Genomic DNA, 22124 nt, shown 5'->3' on the forward strand with positions numbered 1-22124 from the left:
TGCGACGCAGAGCATTGTTTACTTGGGTTCTCTCTGCTAAATTTGCAAGCAAAAAGGGTCATAGATTGGTTGCCACTGGGTGCTGAGTCATCTGACTTCCACTCAGCAAAATGGCAGTGACTAAGATGGAGGAGCTTTCACTTGCCTGAGAAACTAGCAGCTAGGCAGCCATGAAGACCTTCAAAGTGAAGGATGCAACTACTTGGGAGTAGGTTTTGAATAAACTTCTTTGGATTTGGTGAAGGAGACCTTGAATTAGCACTGATTCTTTAAAAGTAGTATGTCATGTGAGTTATCAACAATATCAAACCAATCTTTTTTAAAATAAAAGAAAGCACAAAGTTCTCCTAGAGAAGTACTGGAAAGAATTGCTTTCAGAAAAAGCTGTTTTCTATGACACCTATGCAAAAACCAGCAGCTAAAGCTAAACATGATCACCTGCTAGCTGCTCCAGATCAATCCAGTTTTAAAAGAACAGCCACAGAGGTGGATTCAAAAGCTGGTAACACAAAGCTGGAGCCCATGAAGAAGGCTGATAGGGCAGAAAGCAGGGAGATGAATACTAGGGAGAGCCAGAGCCAATAACAGGCACTGCCAAATCATTCTACTTTCCCCCTATCCTCATTCCTGCTGAATTCTACAAGGGCAACACTTGAGACTAAGGAGGAGATACAGGCAGTGCTATCCCTTGGACTGGTTGTAAGCAAGAAGTTAGGCAGGTGGGGCTGTCTGAGGGCAGATTGAGGTTGGTGCAGGGGCGGAGGAAGGGGGGCGGAGGGGCGGGCCGCCCCATGTGCCACTCGGGGGGGGGGGGTGTGACAAGATGGCCCCTGCCTCCCCCCAGCTGTGAGCAGCTGAGGGTGTGCACAATTTGTATTGATGCTGCACATGCAGTCGGTATGGGATGCCGCACATGTGCAGCAGCCCATATGGATACCATGAAAGTGGCAGCCCATACGGAGTGCGCATGTGCAGCATTCCGTACGGACTATGCACACACGGAATGCCGCACATGCGCACTCCATACGGGCTGCCCCACCCCGGGTGCCGGAGAGGGTTCCTCCGCCATTGGGTTGGTGAAGCAGTGCTTCATTTGCCCAAATGGATCAACTTTCACTTAGTATGCTGTAGATGTAGAATCAGGTTTCATGTCTGGAAGTTTGACACTTCTGTGTATTTTGTTTATATACAGTGGTACCTCCGGTTACAAACTTAATTTGTTCCAGTGGTCCGTTCTTAGCCCAAACCCGTTCTTAACACGAGGCATGCTTTCACTAATGTGGCCTCCCGCTGCCGCTGTGTCACCGGCATGTGACTTCCACTCGCATCCCAGGGCAAAGTTCGCAACCAGGAACATCTACTTCCAGGTTAGCAGAGCTCGTTTCCTGAAGCGTTCGTAAGGAGGACAGTAGGTAACCAGAGTTCCACTCTATTAAGGAATCAATAAAGAACTACAGCCAGGCTGCATTCAATTAAGGTAGATGGTGCTTATAAATAGACTTCATCACTCAAAAAGAAGGAAGGACGGAGAGAGAGAAATACTTTCAGCCGCTAGGAAAAAAATGTCTCCAGCTATTCCATCACCAAATAACAAGTACTTGTGGCTTTTTTAGCATAAAGCGGGTGCTCAAAAATAAAAATGCTGACTGCAGTTTGACTTCAAGAAAGACGACGTGATGCTTTCAGATTTTATGAAATCAGCCTGGTGCATTCATTCATTGGTGCCAGCCCATTCATTGGAAGAACAGGGCATTTGATGTATGAAGCTCTTGCAAGTGCTGCTATTGCCAGGATTGGGAATTAGAGTATGGATTAGGAACAGTGGCACAACTGAATCCTGAACACAAGATCAGAGCAAAATTATAGCCAGCCTAAAGCCAAGGCTCCCTAATGGCAAGGATAGCCTCTATCACAATTGTTCTGTGATAAGCAAGGAGGTAGCTCACTCGCCAGCTGAGATCCACCCTGGAGCCTGGATCTGCCTGCAAAAGGCAGAGCTAATCTGCTGGCTTCACTTGGCTGCCAACCCTTAACTCATTCTTTCTCTCTGCTTCCATTTTAGGCATATAGAACGGGCTCAGCACTGAGAGAGAAATACATGCTAAGTTGGGAACAGGATAAGTCAGGAATAGCCAGCTAGGGAGTTTTGTGTTGGTTGCATAAGATGAGCCCAAGGGAAAAGCAACTGCCCAGATGCCTGCTTTCCTTCCCTTGTTTGCTGCTGTATCATGCAACCAATAAGTCCAGGATAGTTGGAGAAGAAGGACATGCAGCTGGGCTGCTGGATCCCTGGATCAGGAAAAGACAGGCAACTGGCAAGTTAACTGACTCAGAGAGCTACAAGAGTTCTAGCTTGGTTGAAAAGTGGCACTATACACCTGAGTGCCTTATTCAGAACCAGGTTTGTGAGACACTCTGGCATCTTCAGGTAGCTGTGACTTCCAGGCAGAACAGAAGCATCTTCCACCCTAGGTAGCGTGGCCAAAATGAGCATACATTCACTAGGCCATAGCAAAGGTCCATGCAGTCCAGAATTCGGTCTCCAGCTGTAGTTAGCCACATGACCTTCTCATTGTGTGTGTGTGTTTAGAATTTTTTCATTTATCCCCTGATCCGCGGAGGGCACAGTAACACCTTTCATTCCAAAACCTAGAGAACCAAAACTACTTAGAAAGTTCTGCCTTTTGTGGAACCTCTTAAACTGCCTTTTGCAACCTCTTAAACTGATCTGAATTTTGGGAAACACTACCAAGGCCAAGGGTAGCTCAGCTTGCAGCGTTGAAGGTTTGAAGAAGCAGAGACTATGTGGGTGTGAGACAATAAAGAAACAGGGGAAGGAAGAAGGCAGAGTACGAGTTAGGGGTGGCAGTCAGCTAAGCTTTACTCAGAGTAGACCCATTTAAAGTAATGAACATGACTAAGCTTGGCCCATTAATTTCGGTGGGTCTACTCTGAGTAAAACATAGTTGAATACCACCCAATATTATTTCGTGGGAGAGGATTGGAAAAATGCAAACACAAATGGTAAGCTGCAAAGAGGGAGGCTGGGACAGACTTAAAAACTTGTTTGGAGAGGACTATAGCCACTAAGCAACCACACACCTAAATGGTACTGACCCCAGCCACAACCTCTCTCTATGGCTCCCTCATGGCGCCTGCCAATAGGGGCCTGGAGGTTCCCCACACCTCCTCCTTAGGACTGGTGGCTTCTTTCTACCCCTTTCTGGCCAGTGCTGCCCCACAGGCAAATCTTGTCCAGACTGAGCTTCAGATCCTCCACACACTGACACTACTCCTCCCACAGAAACAACTGCTTATCGTTGAAGAAAGCTGAGCTGCTAGCCCTCAGGAAGGAGCTCTATTACCTAGTAGCAACAAACCACAACTCCTCAATTCTCCAGTTTGAGAGTTATGGCTCTTAAGTCAGGCATAGGGAACCATTGGCCCTCTAGATCAGGGTCTCTAGTTGTTTTTGGACTACAACTCCCATCTTCCCTTGCTAGCAGGGATGATGGGAATTGTAGTCCCAAAACAGCTGGAGACCCAAGGTTGGGGAAACCCTGCTCTAGATGTTGCTGAACTATAACTCTCATCAGCCCCAGCCAACGGCCAGGGATGATGGTAGTTGAAGTTCAGCAACATCTGGAGGGCCAGAGGTGCCCCGCCCCAGCACCCGTTCTAGGTTGACCCTGATCATCCCCTCTCATATTTCTCACCTGGAAGATCAATAATGAGCCACCCATCTTCTTCTTCCTCTTTAGAGACAAACGGCTTAGGTTCCTCAAGGTCCTCAGGTGCGCTGCTGTCACTGAAGAAGAGGCTGGTGAGGCGCTGGAACATGGCTGGAGAATTATTTCGGAGGTGGACTTGGGAACGAAAGGCGGGGATGAGTTTGTAGGCGCTGGCTTGAGCGTGTGGAAGCTGGTGTGGAGGCAGGAGCACGAGTTGGGGAGTGTTGGATGGACGGATTCCTTGCCAAGGGCGGGAGCTGCTTGTTTTCCTAAGCGGAGTCTTATCTGAGTTGAGTTACGTAGATAGTGCAATCATAAGGTTCTTCACTTGGCTTCAGTGCAAAGGCCTGCCAAAGAAAGGGAAAATTCATTCAGGCCAAACACTGATGGAATCACGAGGAACTCAGATGGCCTGGAGGAAGGGTGAGAAGGGAACCCTTGCATGAACCGTCATCCCAATTCACCACGGCCATTTCCCTTTATTCTGCTTCCTACACATAGTGCCTTCTCAACTGCATTCCCACTGGGCTGCCTGACGGGCCTTCCTCACTTTTACTATAGAAATAAACACCTCGCAAGACAGCTGAGTTGAGTTCTCTCACCCTACGGGGTGCCCCAGGCAAGGAGTAGCCTGTTCTCTTTGATTACGGTTAACCTACTTCCCCTCACATGCGGGCAAAGAAAACAAGCATGGCTTCTCTTATGCCAACCTGGTGCCCTACAGTTGTTTTGGATGCCAACTCCCATCAGCCCAGGCTAGCTGGGGGGGGGGCACCAGGTGGGCGAAGGAGGCCCTAAGCCAGGGGAAGTGGCCCATGGGGGGAAATTTAACCAGCCCATGGACCCCCACCACCTGCTCTGTTGGCTCCCGTGTGCCGACAGAGCAGAGCGGGGACCGCCTTCCACAACACTGGCCGGCTTCCCATTGGCTGCAGGAAGCTCCACATGCCTCCTCCGTGCCAGAAGGAGTGCCAGAAGTGGTGTTTGCGCATGTGTGCGTGCGCACTCCAGCCCACCACAGTGTCTGCGGAACCATGAACCAGCCCAAGCCACAAAAACTTTGCCGACCCCTGCCCTAAGCCTTGTGCTGCATGTGCTAAGCACCAGTCAGGAATAGTGTAAGGAAAAGTAGATCATCATTGTGTGAGTTTCTGTGTGTGCCTGTCACTGCTCAGACAACTGCCCCTTTTCATATTCCCCCTGACCACAGCAGTGGGAGATAGGTGTCATGTTCATTTATATTCAGATACATCCCTGCCTGAGATCTTTGTTCCTCCAGCTCTTCCATCCCTCACCATCTTAGGAGGTTCCTTGCTTCCTCCAAAGACTTTGCACTTTCTCCCTTGCTGCCCCCATGATATAGCCTCCCTGAAGACCTCTGTGATGCTCTTTCCCTTTCTTTAAATCCTTCCCCAAAGCCCACCATTCCTCTAAAGCATTTGGCACAACACTGCCATTCCCTTGCTCAACTGTAATTCAGCTGTAACTAAAAATCCCCTTCAGTCTTCCTTTTCATTACACAATCATGAGGATTTGTGCTCTTGATGCCATGGGAGTAGCTGTACGAGAGCCATACGAGCTATATGAGAGCCAGTGTGGTATAGTCATTAAGAGTGCCGAATTAGTCCCTGGGAGACTATGGTTCAGATCCCCACTCAGCCATGAAGATCACTGGGTGGTCTTGGGCCAGTCAGCTCCCCTCAGCCTAGCTTTGGTTTGTTATGTGATGCTTCTTCAAATCTACCACATTATTGCTATAGGGGCTATAGCACAACTAAAAGAGGACAACCCATACACCACCCCAAGAACAAATGCTCTGGTTTTCATGACTTGCCTTTGCTGCAGTATAGTCCATCTGGACAGCATAACTGGTAGCATTAAGAAGAATCAGAAGGACTGTTAATAAAGCAGAATAAGTCCACCGCCCAGTACACTATTATTGTGCCAAGCACATGTTGCGGAATACTATCCAATATTCTTAAACCCTGTGCTATGCTGGTTCTGAACTTGTCAAAACTCAGTGAATGAGGTAAACAGCTTGCTTTCTTGGGCTCAGCTATACAGCTGCAAATAAAACGTTTTAAATATGCTGTAAAGCACAACAATACAAATGTGACACTAGATGGCAACAGTGAGCTTTGCCAAATTCAATGTATTTTTCAAAACTTTTTTTTAAAAAAGCATTTTCACAACGTTTTTTATATGTGTGTAGATTCCACCCTTTTGTCTTTTTAAGTATTTGAAAACTGGCAGCACGTTCATCCAGAATCAGAGGAGAGACATCAAGATCCAGTTTTTCTTTTGGGATCTTAGACTGTGATGGATCAGATCTCCAATAATCATTTAGAAGAGGGAACATTTGGATTTGTTTGTCAGAGAAATTCCTTCCTATCACTTTGCCTATTTCTGCTCAGCTTCCATCTGTTCCTACAGCAAAGGGCTTCCATTAATCAGCGCAGCCTATTTAATCAGCACAATGCATCACTAATAACTGTACCCACTTATTACAAAACGCTGTCTGGTCAGACCCGTGGGCATCGCTATAGCAAATCAATCTGAGATGTAACCACCCCATGAGGGATCTGCTGAAAGTCTCAAGACCATAGAAAATAGCATTTTGATGGAGGAACAAAGTGCTCCTGTGTTGTTGCCACAACAATCCTGTGACATACGTTAGACTAGAAGAGAGCAAGTGGCTGAGCAGTGATTTGCATACAGAACTCTACTATATCACATTATCTTTCCCCAACTCTGTTGCCCATGGAGGCTAGCCTTAAAGCCTTCTTATGTGCCCAGGAAAGCTTTCATTAGGGACTCAGGGATGAGTCTACATACTCCATTATGCTATACGGTTCCTTTCCCTGCATATCAAAGAACATAAATGCTCTGTTGGATCAGGCCAAAGACCCATCTAGCTCAGTGTCCTGTTCTCACAGCAGCCAACCAGATACATATTGGAAGCCCACAAACAGCACCCGAACACATCAACACTCTCCACACTCATGTTCCCCAGCAAATGAAGTTCAGAGGCACTAGTTTTACCCTTGCCCTTACCCCACTCTTTCCCCAGGAAAACCCCCTGCTCTTTAGTGCTAAATCAGAGCAAACGTCAATCCAGGGAAAACATAGCTGGTGGAATGTGATTTCCCAGCCAGTGTCAATAGATCCTGACAGCTTTCCAAATAGGTTAATACTTGCCCCACATCTTATTGAATTGATGCCCTTTTCTCCTGCTTTTCCTCCATCCCCTCTGCCTAACTATAGAAGTTCTTCTCTCGCCACATCCCACTGATTCTGTCCAATTAGATTTGCAAAGGACTGTGATTTGGCTCAAAGGCAGATGGTTGCTCCTTCCTCCTTCATAATGACCCCTTTCCTATCCAGAGCCTTTAGTTCAATGCCTTTTGGGGCCTACACACGACAGTGATGGCTTGCTGCAATTACCTAGGCAGGGAGCTGCAGTGGAAGCCATTATGATGGCAGCAAACACATATACAACTTGGCACCAATGGATGGATCCTGTAGGCATGGCAGGCAGCACAGGAGAAGCCTGGTAGGGTAGTTTATCTCAGAGGTCTGTGAGACAAGTAAGTTGGCATTCACACACAGCATATAGCTGGGACTGTATTTGTTTTCTTAGAAATGTGTCTGACTTATTTCAATGGAATTTGCTTGAGCTCCTTGCCTTTTGCAGTGGTGAGCTTCTGTTACAATGGGACCTGCTGGTCAATCTCTAATCATTTGCAGTAGATGTGCAAGGAATTATGGTTATGAATTGTTTGACAACAACAGCAACAGAACCATCCCTCTACACCTGAAATTATACTACTTGAAATGAAGAAAGATTGGGGGTAAACTGGAATGGGTATTGGGGTAGAAGGACTGTGAGCTCTGTTCGGTTCCAGTACTCAAAACAAAGTCCTGGACTCAGAATTATTTAATTCTAAATGTATGTCTTTTGCACCAGGCTCTGCTCAGTGAATCTTGGGGGTCTAATTAGAAACAAAGTAGATCCCACTGGAAGTGGCTCATGGGGTAGAGCAGAGCTGCTATTCCAGCTTCCCAGCAGGTAGGTCACTTCATCTTTCAGGATGAGGGGGGGGCAGTGAGGAAGTCAGCACAGTGTAAATGCACTGGCGGAGCCAATCTAGTGGCACTGCTGGCGTGTTTGAACCATGCTGACATCCTCACCACCTCGTTCTCTCTCCCTTTTCCTTCTGGTAAGCAACAGTGCCTCATCTGTCACTAAGCTAAGCTAGCAGCTCTGCCTCACCCAGAGAGCCACTCTTGGATCCCACATGCCTGCCGTCTGCCCAGCTTTGGTGAGGTGGAGCAGAGATAGGCAGGAATGAAGCACACCACTTACTGTATTTTTTGCTCTATAAGACTCACTTTTTCTCTCCTAAAAAGTAAAGGGAAATATGTATGTGTCTTAGGGAGCGAATGCAGGCTGCGCAGCTATCCCAGAAGCCAGAACAGCAAGAGGGATTGCTTCTTTCACTGTGCAGCGATCCCTCTTGCTGTTCTGGCTTCTGAGATTCAGAATATTTTCCCCCCTTGTTTTCCTCCTCCAAAAACTAGGTGTGTCTTGTGGTCTGGTGCATCTTATAGAGCGAAAAATACAGTATTTCACAGCAGTGCTGCTGCTGCTGCTAATATCTGCCATTCTCTTGCATGCTGAATAAATAAGATCCCCCCCCCCCCCCCGCAACAGAACCCATCAAATAAACTAAGCAGAGGAAGGGATAGGTTACATTTGCACAAATGGCTAAGGATGAAATTGTGGTCTTTAAAATTTTTGAAGCCACTTTATTATGACCAACCAAAACGCTGCAAAATGACAAGCAAGCTTTTGAGTCCACCAGAACTTTCCATCAGGGTGAATGTTAAGCAACATTTAAATAAAGTAGATATCACACCTCAGAGTCTTTGCCAACTGGTTCTTACTGATATAAGAGCCAGTGTGGTCCAGTGGTTAGAGTGCTGGATTTGGCCTGGGGAAACCAGAGTGAAGATCCCCACTCAGCCATGAAGCTCACTGGGTGACCTTGAGCTAGTCACTGCCTCTCAGCCTAATCTACCTCACAGAATTGTTGTAAGAAATAAATGAGGAGGGGCAGAGGCATGTATGGCACCTTGAGCTCCTTGGAGAAAAAGATAGGATACAAATGCAATGAATGAATGAATGAATCTGATCTTTTTATAATTCTCATTGTAGTACTGCGTTTTCTGTCTGTATTCCACCTTGCGACAGAATTACTGATAGAACTATGTGAAAACCAGCAAGGGGACTTAAAAAAATTTTTTTTAAATGGTGGTGCTGGCAAGTTGCTGTTAGCACAAATGCTGGGATCTAATGTGAGCCCTGCAATGCTCCGGGCTCCTTTCAAAGCCCACTCGGCTCCAGCCTTGAGCAGACTCCTTCACAAACAAGCTCAGCTGTGCTCTTAGGGGGGACAATGATGGATTTTCTGCCTTTCGACCAATCAGCAAATCCATCCTGAAATTCAGTCACATTAGTGACATTGAAAAGAGGATTGTGTGGGGCCGGGGGAGGGAGTGGGAGGGGAGTGTATGTTCATGTTGCAAAGGACTGAGACAGCTGAGAACAGGAAATGTGAGCAACGCAGATGGAAAATACACAGGAGGTGGGGGTCGGGGAGACAGCAGTTCATCCAGAGAGCACAGGGAATATTTGAGGGGCTTCCGGCTGGCAGGTCTGCCCATGGTAAGACATTGCCTGTATCTTGCCATTGCCTGTATCACAGAAGCAAGAAGGGATAGGATCTTTAAGGGGGCGCGGGATGTACATCTGGGGAAAATGTAATCTCTGCAAAGTAATGAGAGGCTGCCCGATAATGAGAGATGGAAGAATCGGCTTTCCCTCCAAGAACTTTTGGACCACAACACCATCATGCCAGACCATTGGCCATGCTTCCTGGGCCCGATGGGTGGGGGTATAATCCAAAGCTTCCAGAGGAAGGATGCCAAATTGGTGGAAGTTTGCTTTATATTATGAAGCCACTAGCTATAAGAGATGTTGCTGGATCAAAACGGTTCCATCCAGTTTGGTGTGCATGTGGCCTGAGGTTCTCTACCTTTGATATATATGGGTACCTTTGAATTATACCTTTGAATTATATGGGTTATATCCTTAATTTGGGGGGGGGGAGTATTTCACTCACTTGCAAAGATCCTGATGCTCAGTACATATTCTTTTTCCTGCCTATGCATTGTTTGTTTTCCTCGTCCCTGGATTGGCCTGCCGTAGTCTTAATTATCAAATAATGAGGTGTGCACACAAAATGATTTTGCATGGTATCACAAACCTCCCTAATCAGGTTTGGAAAAAGAAAAGACCATCAAAATCAAGACATGCCCCCCATGCCTTTTGCAATTGATGTGTTGCCTGTGCATTGTGCGCACTGGGTAAAATGGGTAAACAAGATTTCATCCCTGAATAATCCTCTGTTGGAATATTCTGACACTTCCTTTGTTGAAACCAAAGAGCCTAGCGTCTACTTATTCAAATACTTTTTTCAAGAGCTTCTCAGGGGGCAAAAAGAGTTGCATTGGTTGAAACTGGAGAGGCCACAGTCATCTCTCCTCCTAACCCATCACGAATCTCAGCAGCATCTTTCAGCTCTTTCTTCACCTCCCACAGTGCAATCCACAATTCAGAAAGGCTACAAGGACCAAACACATCTCCACATCATGCAGTCTTGCTAGTGGAAAATCAAGTTGTGCGGCCCACACTGCCTTATCCTCTATCTGTTCAAAGTTAGTGTGGAAGAAGCTCAAGTGCCATAAATGTGCTTTACATTTGATTTAAATATACAGTGTGCATCTGACCATACTATCTGTGTTTGACAACCTTTCATTATATACATTTTTACACAACCACAATATTTGAATTATCAAAGAGTTTATATAAATCAATCCCTACTATTGAGCTAAAAAAAATGGTCTGCCGTTTTTGGCAGAAAATGAAATAAACAAAATTTCTATCTGTTTCTGACCACACAGGCAATTGCTTTGTTTTATACTAGCCAGAGTGTAAATCTGCAGGACCTCTTGAATTTCATGGGTGAGATCAGATTAGTATGAATGTATGTTATTTGATCTAGTTATCCGATTAACTCATTTATACAGTGGGTGAGACACCAACCCTGCAAGGCATAACACCGCAGGGGTAACTTCAGTTATAGACCTAGGCACCTGGCAGGGGGTGTAATGAAGTAAGAAACGATTAGCCTCGTTGAACTGCTCGATAAACAGAATACAGAGGCCCAGATTTCACTGACTCAGAACCACCAGAATAGCCACATGCTGTGGGTATGATTCAGAGAGAGAGAGAGAGAGAGAGAGCCCGCATGTCCTACCTTACAGAGGGCAGTCCTCTATTTGAAGGTGCCCTCCAAAGGGCTGTTTAGTCCAAGTGTGGTTTAAAGAAAGAGAACTGTAAGGAGGGAGAGCAGGCGCCCTGAAGCTGCCCATCAACAGCTCTTGAGCTGCTGGTACAGGTACACAGATCACCTGTTCACAAAGCCTTCTCCATTATGGTTAAGGGTGGAAGAATCTGACCATTGCCATCCTCTCAGTTCCTCAGGGTTCCAATCTTAACTTGGTTCTCCATGTTTCTGCAGTAATTTGAAAATTTTATTTGTTTTCTTAAAAATCCTCATGAAAATTCTTAGTTATTTTAGTGCAAATTTCTCTAGATGAAAACATTTTTGTATACCGTTTTGACTAATGTATACATTTTTTTGCAAGCAATTTCTCCTAACGTAATGCATTTTGTATGTTATTTTCACACACATATATTCATTTTATGCACACTTTTACCTAATATAAGCATTTTAAAAAAAACTCTGGTCAGTTGGAGAACTGCATCACAAAATTCGGATAAATGCAATTTTCAAAGGATGGCTATGTTTCAGTTCTCAGACCATCAAAATTGAATCAAAAACTCAATTTGATAAATTTGGCTTTAAATGTGAACTGAATCAAATTTCTCCCCCATCCCCAACTATGGTAAGATGCACTGAATTTCTATTTAAATTATAGACATTATTTCTAAATTTGCATCTATATTTATTCATTAGGAATCTTTTGCCCAATGTGGGGCTCAAACCCATAAACCCTGAGTTTAAGAGTTTCACGCTCTACCTAATGAGCTATCCCTGCTAAAGACTTGTGCCCAATGTTTGGTGTAAGTCCATGAAAGGTGCACTACTAATAAATTCTTTTCCTGTTTCTTACCTTTGTGGCTAATTCCCTTCGCAGAAAAGGCATTAAAGGCCATCAATAATCCAAGCTGACTTTCAGGGTAGTAAATATGATGGCAGATGCCCATAGCAGAAGTTCACAGGATTACATCATGAAATGTCCAGCAACATAGCCCTGAAATTTCACCAGCTCTTTTTTCACAACATCCTCCTAAATGACTGAACTGTGAACAGAGTCTGCACCACTCTGACCCATCTTTAAAGCCCTTCTATAAACACACAGAAGGCTAGTAGTTCTATTGATTTTATTAACCAAAGCTTTTAAAGCAAGAATAATGATTGGCGTTTATAGGCATAGTTTCTAAGCCACTGTTCTAAGCCACTGTTCCTAGGCATCTTTAGAGCAGCCCTGCTCCCTAATGTATAATAACCTCCCCATGTATTGAAACCACCAAGTAAGGCTTTCCTTTGGGTGCCCTTGCCACCTCCAGAAAGGTGCGTGGTCAGTGGAGCAAGGAAGGGTCTTCTCAGTGGTGGCACCCTGTCCTATCTTGTAAGCATTGGGGTTGGAGAGGGAGACTGGAATGGAACAGAATATCCCAGTGGGGCAAGGGATGAGGAGAGGCAGACATCACTGACTGGCTTGAACACAGATTAGAAGCTCCCCACACTACAACATATTCTTGCAGATCTCACTTGAAAATAATTAAGCGTGCACAGAATTGCTGCTATAACCACTACATTATGCCAGATCTCCCTTGAATATCTCAGTAATACCCTTTAAACAGTGGGAGCTGACAAGCCTTACTTGCTTTGGGAACTGACAGAAAAGTAGGAAATGTGACCGGGGGAGAAAAAAATTGCAGTGGGACTTGAGGAGGTACTCACTACTGAGCAAAGCAAGCACGCTGGGATGTTGTATCCAGTGTGTCTTGATGTGACCCAATTCTGCAGCAGTTTGGCCCAGCATAATGTGGGAAATAAGGGGTAACTGCCCCTGCTTCTCCTGCCCCCCCCTTCATATAAATAAGAAAGTGACATGATGCAGCTCAGACTGTATGCCAGTAAGCCTAGCAGGGGCCATCTGCTCACAGTGAGAGGGGATTACACTTTCAGGCGACAAAGGCCTTTCCAACCCCCTCCTCCAGCACAAAGGAAGAGATGGTTGGTGCCACCAAGCTCTGCTGGGGGAATCAACCTTCTGTGTGCAACTGCCCCTCCCCATTCACCGACAAAGACTCCTGGTAATCTCGGCTTCTTGCCACAGGGTGGTCATTCCCAAACAATGTATGGGAGAAACTGCTAACGCACAGTGAGGTGCTCTGTTCTTCTGTTGAACAGCTATCAAGAGGGCTTTTTCTCCCAGTGTTTAACTGGAAGATTTCCACACAGCCTCTGCTAGGGGGGGAAATCCAGGGACATCTCTTGCAATAAGTGTGATTGGGTTATTCAGAGTTAATCCTCAATAGACAGGGATGATGGGAACCTAGAACATCTGGAGGCGCAAAACTCCCTCATCCCTAAAGGGTGGGTAATTTTTATTCTTATGTATTCTAAAAGCAAACCTTTTTAGATCCAAGACTGAAGTGTGTCTCCAGTTTTAACTGGGGCTGTACATGTCCCGGTTACAGTAATTTGGGAAATGCTGCAATATGCAAAGGGCAGTGAGAATGCAATATCAGCTGGTGTTTCCTATCAAAAAGTTATTGTTGTTGTTGTTAATAATAATAATAATAATAATAATAATAATAATAATAATATCCTGCCCATCTGGCTGGGTTTCCCCAGCCACTCTGGGCTGCTCCCAACAGCACATTAAAAACTTCCCTAAACAGGGCTGCCTTCAGATGTCTTCTAAAAGTCAGCTAGTTGTTTATTTCTTTGATATCTGATGGGAAGGTGTTCCACAGGGCGGGTGCAACTACCGAGAAGGCCCTCTGCCTGGTTCCCTGTAACCTCGCTTCTCACAGTGAGGGAACTGCCAGAAGGCCCTTGGAGCTGGACTTCAGTGTCCAGGCTGAACAATGGAGGTGGAGACACTCCTTCAGGCCGTTTAGGGCTTTAAAGGTCAGCACCAACACTTTAAATTGTGCTCGGAAATGTACTGGGAAGGAAGCTTGAGATGCTATTGGCATAGATGGAATCTAGCTTAGCCCTAGTTAACAGTAATTTCCTTACTCTATCTTACAATGCACAGGGATTGCATTTTTGCACATCCTTTGCACTGGATGGTAACTGTTCATGTTTTCACAAAGGGAAAATAAACACACACCATTAACATCATCTTTCTTCTTGTTACCAGGATGTGTGTACTTTGCAATAATACAGTGCTTTTTGGGGGGAGGGAACTGCCTAAGGAACCTAAATTCTGCACCCCGAAAGGCTGAAGTGCATAAAAATTATACATTTCAGAATTTCTATGTGTGTACAGGTTTAGGTTGCCTCAGCAGATAAAGTTTCAAAAAAAAATTATGACGAAGTACACACTGCCATGTGACTGAGAAGAAAAGAGGATAATGTTAATTGTTCATCCTGTTCACAAAGAAAACAAACACATAAATAATGAATCATTCATATACTATATATAATATAGCAAGTTTTATAATTATGAAATTATTATACTGTATATAATATAATATGCAACATAAAGATGTATACTAGGTAAATGATACAAAGCAAGGTAATTTGTGTAATTCTTGCCAAAATAAATTTTATTTTCAAATTTTCCTATATTGTATAATTTAGGAGATGCGTGAAGAGCTATGCTGAACAGAAAGCCTGGCCTCCATCCTTTGGATATCTTGTTCAGCAAAACTTCTGACTGTCAATAAACACCTCCTACATATGTTCAAACATACATTCAAAGCCATGAGGGCTAGAAACTTGAAGATGAAAACCAAAACAAAAAATCTGAGATTCCCTGGATGCTGAATCCAGCATAGTGCTAAGGCAAGGATTTTTGTTTGCACAACATAATGGTCTCCCCATCTCCTGCCTTTCAGTGCTCCCTAAATCTGTTCTGGGAGTTTCCCTAACCATCTAGAGCAGATTTGGGGAGGGGGAAATGGGTGCACGCAAACTGGGTGGGGAGTACAAGCCAAAATCCTTGTGTTGACAGGACAAGGTATTTGAATTCTGAGTCCAGTTGGGTACTGTGTGCTTTTTCCTTCTCTACCCCAGTGGAATTGCAACATAATTACTTGCTGTCAGTGCCAATGGGATGCTCTTCAAGGCCTCCTCCATCCCTTGGAAGGTTGTGCCATTGGCTTATGGTTTATCCATTTGCTATATTTATATTGTGTGCGTGTGTGTGTAGCATAACTGCAAAAATAGGATAAAACTGCATGCCCAAATGAATATCAGTGCTTTGACCAATATGTTTGAAAGTCAAATGTTATATTTGAAAGTCAAATGTTAAGCTTTATGAGATATTGGTTTAGTCCCAAAGGAAAGCAGATCACACTCAAGTGTGATTTTGATCCTCCGGGGCCAGGATTAAAATATGGCACCAGTCTGGGGGTTTGGTGAGGAGGTAGTAGATGTGGCAGTAGGGATCCCACAGATATCCGTGTGGCCACTGTGAGAACAGGATACTGGACTAGATGGGCCACTGGCCTGATCCAGCAAGCTCTTCTTAGCTTCTTATCTATTTGTCCTTCCTGGGAATTGGATATTTTTTTCCATTATCTTCTGCATATAGTGAGACTGCTTTCATGATGTCAGATGGCTGCACATTATTTAGATAAATCCAAGTGAACTCCGGAGAGGTTTTTGTTTGGCAAAAGGAAACTAAAACCAGAAAGAAAATGAGCTATTCTCCTTCCTCTCAACCTGGCATATATTGTTATCCTTCTTTTGTGAATCACTGGCTCTCGATAATAACCCTGTTAGGTAAGACCAGGAGGGCGGGAGAGAGAAAGCACAATTGAAACCAAGACCAATGAAGCACAAGAACATTACAAAATAGGCAGGAAGGAGTGGGTTGCTCTTGTTTTTGTAATTAACAGGGACAGGACTTCCAGAACTGTTACGAGCTTTGCAAATACCTATTTAGAATCAAGACCTTGCTCCCCCAAAATAAACCCTTTCCAAATTCTTTGGAGCCAAATGCCAAGACTCGCCAAGGAAAACATTCCAAAATAGATCTAAGAATGCCTCCACTGTCATCACGACACTGTAGAACGGCAATATGTGCTTATGATGCTTGAGAATTGCTATCTTCATCACCTCCTACTCAAGAGGGGATGGCTATGGTGGTTGGGAGGGTGGAAGCTTCATCTGTCACACTGGTGTTTATACTGCAGATTTATTGTGTCACAGTTTAGTATTAGATTGCACAATCTTCACCCCAAACTTCAGAATGCATAAAGGCACAAAAACTCCCATTTCTTAATGCAGTGGGCTAACCCCATAACCTTCAAGGACAGTGGCTGTGTACTCATACAGATGGAAGCTGGATTAGAGGGAAATTCACCAAACCTCAATGTTTCATAGAATTATAGACTCATAAAACTGTAGAGTTGGAAGGGACCACAATGCAGGAATCTCAACTGGGTCATACATGAGAGATGGCCATCTAACCCCTGAATAAAAGCCTTCAAGGAAGGAGAGTCCACCACCTCTCATGGAAGTCTCTGTCAAACAGCACTTACTGTCAGAAAGTTCTTACTGTTGTTTATTTGGAATCTCCTTTCTTGTAACTTGAATCATTGATTCAGGTCCTACCCTCCAGAGCAGGAGAAAATAAGCTAGCTCCATTCTCCATGTGACAGCCCTATAGATATCTGAAGATGGCTATCATATCTCCTCTCAGTCTCCTCTTTTCCAGGCTAAACATACCCAGCTCCCTCAACCATTGCTCATAAGGATGGGATTCCAGACCCTTGATCATCTTGTTTGCCCTCCTCTTCACACCTTCCATATTGTCAATATCCTTGTTAAATTGTAGTGCACAGAAGTGGACACAGTACTCTAGGTGTGGTCTGACCAAGACAGAATTAGAGCAGAACTTTTACTTCCCTTGATTGGGGTACTTGTTGTTTAGTCGTTTAGTCGTGTCCGACTCTTCGTGATCCCGTGGACCAGAGCACCAGGGTACAAGGCTTCTGTTAATGCCACACTGTTGACTTATGTTAAGCTTATAGTCTATAAGACCCCCAGATCCTTTTCATATGTACAACTGGCAATCCGGATGTTCCCCATCTTATATTTATACAGCTGGTTCTTCATGCCTAAGTGCAGAACCTTACATTTGCCCCTATTGAAATTCATTTTGCTGGTTTATAGCCAGTTCTCCAATACGTTAAGGTCACACAGAATCCCAATTCTGTCTTCAGTGGCATGGGTACACCTCCCAGCTTCATGTCATCTGCAATTTTGATTAGCATCCCCTCAAAACTTTCATCCACGTTATTTATAACAATGTTTAACAACCCTGGACCCAGGACAAAACTCTGCAGCAGTATGCTGCACCCCACTTTTCTCCAGGATGACAAGGAACCATTAGCAAGTACTCTGTGGGTTTAGTCAGCCAACCAGCTACAAATCCACCTGACAGTTACCTCATCCAGTCTACATTTTACCAGCTTCTCCAGAAGAGTATCATGAGGGACTTTGTCAAAAGCCTTACTGAAATCAAGATACACATACAAGATACACAGCATTCCCCTAATCCATCAAGCCTGTAACTCTATCAAAAAACAAAGAAAACAATGAGATTTGTCTGGCATGACTTGTTTTTGAGGAACCCATGCTGGGTCTTAGTAATCACAGCATCCTTTTCTAAGTGCTCACAGCCCTTTCCTGGTATTGAGGACCCACAAACCAGGTTTAATAAGAAATGGCAAGACAGATACAGCTAACATCTGCAATTGTATACCACTTCCCAAACCTGTGGCAGGAGCACACTGGATGCAGAGTAAATGGGAGTGTGTACACAGCTGCATCATAGCTTCCTGTCACACAGCTGTAAAATGAATGGTCATAGATGAATATGGTGTCTGCAACTTTGCAGTTTGCTTATGCATTTAATCTGCAGAGTAGCTGATATGCAGGAGTCTGTCACTTGTAGTCCTATGGATACAAATGAACATCTAAATCTTTTCCCTAGAGCCATGCAACTACAGGGGGTAAAACTCAGAGCGGTGACTACACTTCAGTTTCATTGCAACAGCCATCAACTTTAACACACAAATCAATAAAGGACCAGGCACTTCAGCTCCAACACTGGTGCCTCTGGCCTTTTTGTCACCCACAAATCAGGTTTAATTATCACTTGTGAAAAACAGACACCAGACCAACTGAACATCAAAAGGGAATGTGATAAACTTCCTAACCATATATACTGTCAGTGTCAGCATCGCTCGTCTTGCAAGTTATCCAAAGCTGGACTAGTCTAAGGCCCCCAAAGAACAGATGTTAAAAGCAGCAAGCTAACCAAATTATTGGGCATGACTGCATGTGTGCTGCATTAATTACATTGGAGGGGGCTCTAACTGTTTAAAAAATCTCCATAGCAAAGCAAGGCCTTTCATGTAATAATATGGAGGAATGAACAATGGTTTCAAATGCTGGCTAGGTGGTGTGATGATTAGAGCATTGAACTAGGACCTAGAAAACCAGGGTTCAAATCCTGATTTAGCCACGAAGCTCACTTGATGGCCATGGGCCAGTCACTGTCTCTCAGCTTAACCCCACCTCACATGGTTGTCATGAGGATAAAGTGGAGATGTGGAAAAACACCTTGAGCTCTGTGGAGGAAAGGTGGGACATAAATGTAGTAATAAATACATCAACACATTTTCTGTTGGGCTCACACCCTGAATTCTCCACAAGCAACCCATCATTCTTTTGTACATTCGGCTATTCCGCTTTAATAGTGCATAAAGGATTTTGCTTTTCTGGGAAGATATGGACACAGGAAGCTGCCTTATATTACGTCAGGCAACTAGTCCACCTAGTTCAGCATTGTCTACACAGACTGGCAGCAGCTCTCCAGGGTTTCAGGCAAGGGATCTCTTTCAGAGGCTAAGGCTTTAGCCACAGCCCTTCTGCAAGCCAGGCCAATGTTCCACCACTGAGCTACTGCCCCTCCTCTTCCCAGCTACGCCCACAATTAAATTATGTGTGTTAAAATATAACATGCTGAATGAGCCCAAGATCCAAACTACCACTCAAAGCTATAAAAAAAGATGATGAGTAAAGTGGACCAAAGGAGAGGCAAACCGAGCCCTAGTCATCCTTCCCTTAGGTGCTTTATTTGCTGTGACACCGACCCTACGAGCTTCTTGCTCAGCAGTGCAAATACAAAATAACACGACATTGCTCCATGCAGTCCTCTGCCCACCGAATTATAAAAGAAATGCAATGCACCGATCTTCAGCGCTCTCCAGTATATGGCAGCCTTCCACACAGCAGGTCAAAAGAGGACAACTTCAATACGCGCGGGTGGGGAGCGGGAGGGAAGGATTAGAAAGGGCCGGCCTTGGTGACGTCTCAATGTCATATGCAAATGACGGCGACGTCACCCCAGGCTTCCAATCCCTGGCAGCCAATGGGGGTGGGGGCTGAGATCAACCTTTAATCTTAATCCGCTGGTGGAGAAACAAGTAACAAAAGAGGCAAAGACAAGGGAATGTTAAGAATCAAGAAGGGCCGTGAAACTGACTGAGCGCAGAGCGGCGGCTGGTCCTCCAGGTTGAGGAAACGCGACGCCTTGTTTGTCGTTTCAACAGCTCGTGCCTTTTGTTCCCTTTTACCTACGTCAAGAAGAGAGACCTGGGCTCCGATCCTGCCTCCTGCAAGCCTGACGAAGAGGGGGGACTCGCATAGGTCACGAAAGCTTCTTGTTGTTACGCCACAACAGCGCATCCGTTCGCCCTTTGCGCTTGGCGCGGAGATACATTTCCATAGAAGGCCGGACGCTGCGGGTTCTCGCCTTCCCTGCCCTCCACCGCACCCCGATCCACAAGTGCACGCTCGGTTTATAAACTATAAGCCAAGAGGCGATCCAATAAGACACGTTCGTAGTTCGCTTGCACAGAGTCACACACAAGTCAGAACTCTTCCCGTTTTTATTTTTGAACAAACACCCGGCGGGAGTGACGCCAAGGACAACAAATCAAGTCCGCATTTTGCATTAGGAGCCCATATGCAGCGGTAGCTGGCAGGATTGCAGTGGGTAACAAGAGCTTGCTCTCAAGGAAACAGCTGAGCGAAAAAGCAGGCAGCCAACCCACCCCACTGATCTGCAGTTGATTATGATGAACATTTTCCATTCGCCTGTTATGACCTCAATGAGACAAGCTCCACACAAACAAGGGGATGTTTTGCCTTCTTTCCGCTCCTTCGCCTCTCCCTCCCCACCCGCATCACCTTCCCAGTGTATTATTAATATCTGCAACATTTGGTTGTTGTTAATAGCCGAAGACAGTCAAGACAAAAGGCTCTTTCTGCATTCTGAAGCTAAGAAAGAGAGTCAGTTACAAGCCAGTCAAATCCCGAACCCCAGTCTATTATTCCTGGCTGTCTCTTGCGCAGCCTTTTGTTTATTACCAAAGGCTCTTCAAAATCATAAAAAGAGCAACCATGATTATTAATGATTCTGTAATTACTTACATTCGGGGATCCGGTTTTAAAGTGGTATATTTTACTCTCAAAAACCTACGATGAGAATACACAGATATATAGATACACGCACCACATATGTCAATTTTTCATTCGCAAGCCAAAGCAAAGGACGAAGTAAACAGGAGCCTTTCTTCGTCTCCGCCCGCCCCCCTCCAGACCCCCAGTCTCTCTCTCTCCCTGGTGACTCTAGAGGTCAAGATAGCTGCTTCTAAACTCAACACAAAGATCTGTCCCTCCTGAGGTTTAGATGGTCTCCTACCTCAATACAATGTATTCGTGAGTTCCCTGCCAACCAGAGGATGAAATCGCAACGCGTCCATAACAACATATTGAGAAACATAAAGCGAAGCACCCGGCCGCATAGGGACTGTCAAATACAAAAGGGAATACAAATGGCACACCAGAAGGAAAATCGATATCTGAGATGAACGTCCCTCTCTCTAATAAACACACTACATGCAAAGGGGTGGACTCTTAAAACGTCGACAGCAGCAACACAAAAATAACTCGCAAGCTCTCTTTCGCCACAAAAATACAAGTTTGGAAATAAACCAACCGCCCTGGGCAAAGGGATTTGGGGAGGGGGGGGAGCAGAACAGCACTTACCTTGCCTTTAATGTCATCAAATGTTTTGTAAACAACACCACACACACAAAAAGAAAACCCACAAGATTATTATTATTAAGCACCAGCTTTAGGCAGAGTCTGTGAGGTAGTTTTAATTGAAATCAATAATAGAAACGATTAAAAAAAAAGACCCTCCCCCCCAAAAAGGATGCAGGAGGAGGAAGAGCAGGAGGTGGTGGTGATGTGAATGGTGTCTCAGGTCTTCTCAGAAGATATGCACCATTTGCAAACTGCAAGCAGCTGCCCTCGCGTCCGGACGCCCTCCCTCCCCTGGCTGTAGTCTTGGTATTATTATTTTTCTGTTATTGCTGAATCCCCGGTTGATCTCGGCTCAGAAATTAGAACGTTCAAACAGCTGATCGTGGCGTCACAAAGGGGCCCGCCCGCCGCCGGAGCGGCAGCCTCTCTCTGCAGCCAATGGGAGGCGGACAACGGCTGGAAGGCGGGGCTTTGGCGCAGCGGTGGGGGGAGCTCTTAGCGCTCCACGTGAGCGCTGGGACCCGTGGAGGGGAAACGGGGAGGGCTCGAGGGGAGGCTGTGGTAGAGGTAGGATCCTGTGCACTGCTGGGTGCCGTGTGGTCAGTGGGGCCCGGGATTATGCCGGGGGAGGGCGGGGAGCCGAAAAAAAGAGGACGCATCCCTCCCGAAAAGACTTGGGGTAGATTGAAGAAACTTGTAACTCGAGCGGGTGGGGATCGGGACCATTCCAAGATCTCCCTCTGCGCTAAAGTTTCCCCATCGAAATAAAAAAAAAGTTTTTCTACAGGACTGTCACGGTTGAACTGCGAGACTGTCGCGCTTATTGAAGTTAAGAAATACTCATCTGTTAGGTGTGGCTTGTATGTATGTGATAGAAGATTGGTCTGTAGGAATGTGGCCCTCAGGAGTCAGAGTCCACCGACATCCGATC

General features: G+C 45.3%; 1 protein-coding gene across 9 annotated transcripts in view; it reads right to left on the minus strand.

Annotated features, from left to right (window-relative positions):
• The window catches only part of TP53INP2 (tumor protein p53 inducible nuclear protein 2), a 36628-nt gene extending 15009 nt beyond the window's left edge, over positions 1–21619 (minus strand). For 2 of the 9 annotated variants that reach the window (XM_083447130.1, XM_083447127.1), the window contains exons 1-2: positions 6930–7161; positions 3717–4078 (exon numbers count right to left, since the gene is read on the minus strand). In XM_083447130.1, the coding sequence (XP_083303256.1) occupies positions 3717–3840 (124 nt within the window). In that variant the 5' untranslated portion in view covers positions 3841–4078; positions 6930–7161. Of the gene's footprint in view, positions 1–3716; positions 4079–6929; positions 7164–20846; positions 21024–21193 lie in introns of those variants that run through there. The other 7 variants (XM_083447125.1, XM_083447131.1, XM_083447126.1 and 4 more) reach the window with 7 other exon arrangements.
• Between the last annotated feature and the right edge of the window lie 505 nt (positions 21620–22124).

Source organism: Podarcis tiliguerta, assembly GCF_965153285.1.
Source record: "Podarcis tiliguerta genome assembly, chromosome: 6".
Taxonomy (NCBI): Eukaryota; Metazoa; Chordata; class Lepidosauria; order Squamata; family Lacertidae; genus Podarcis; species Podarcis tiliguerta.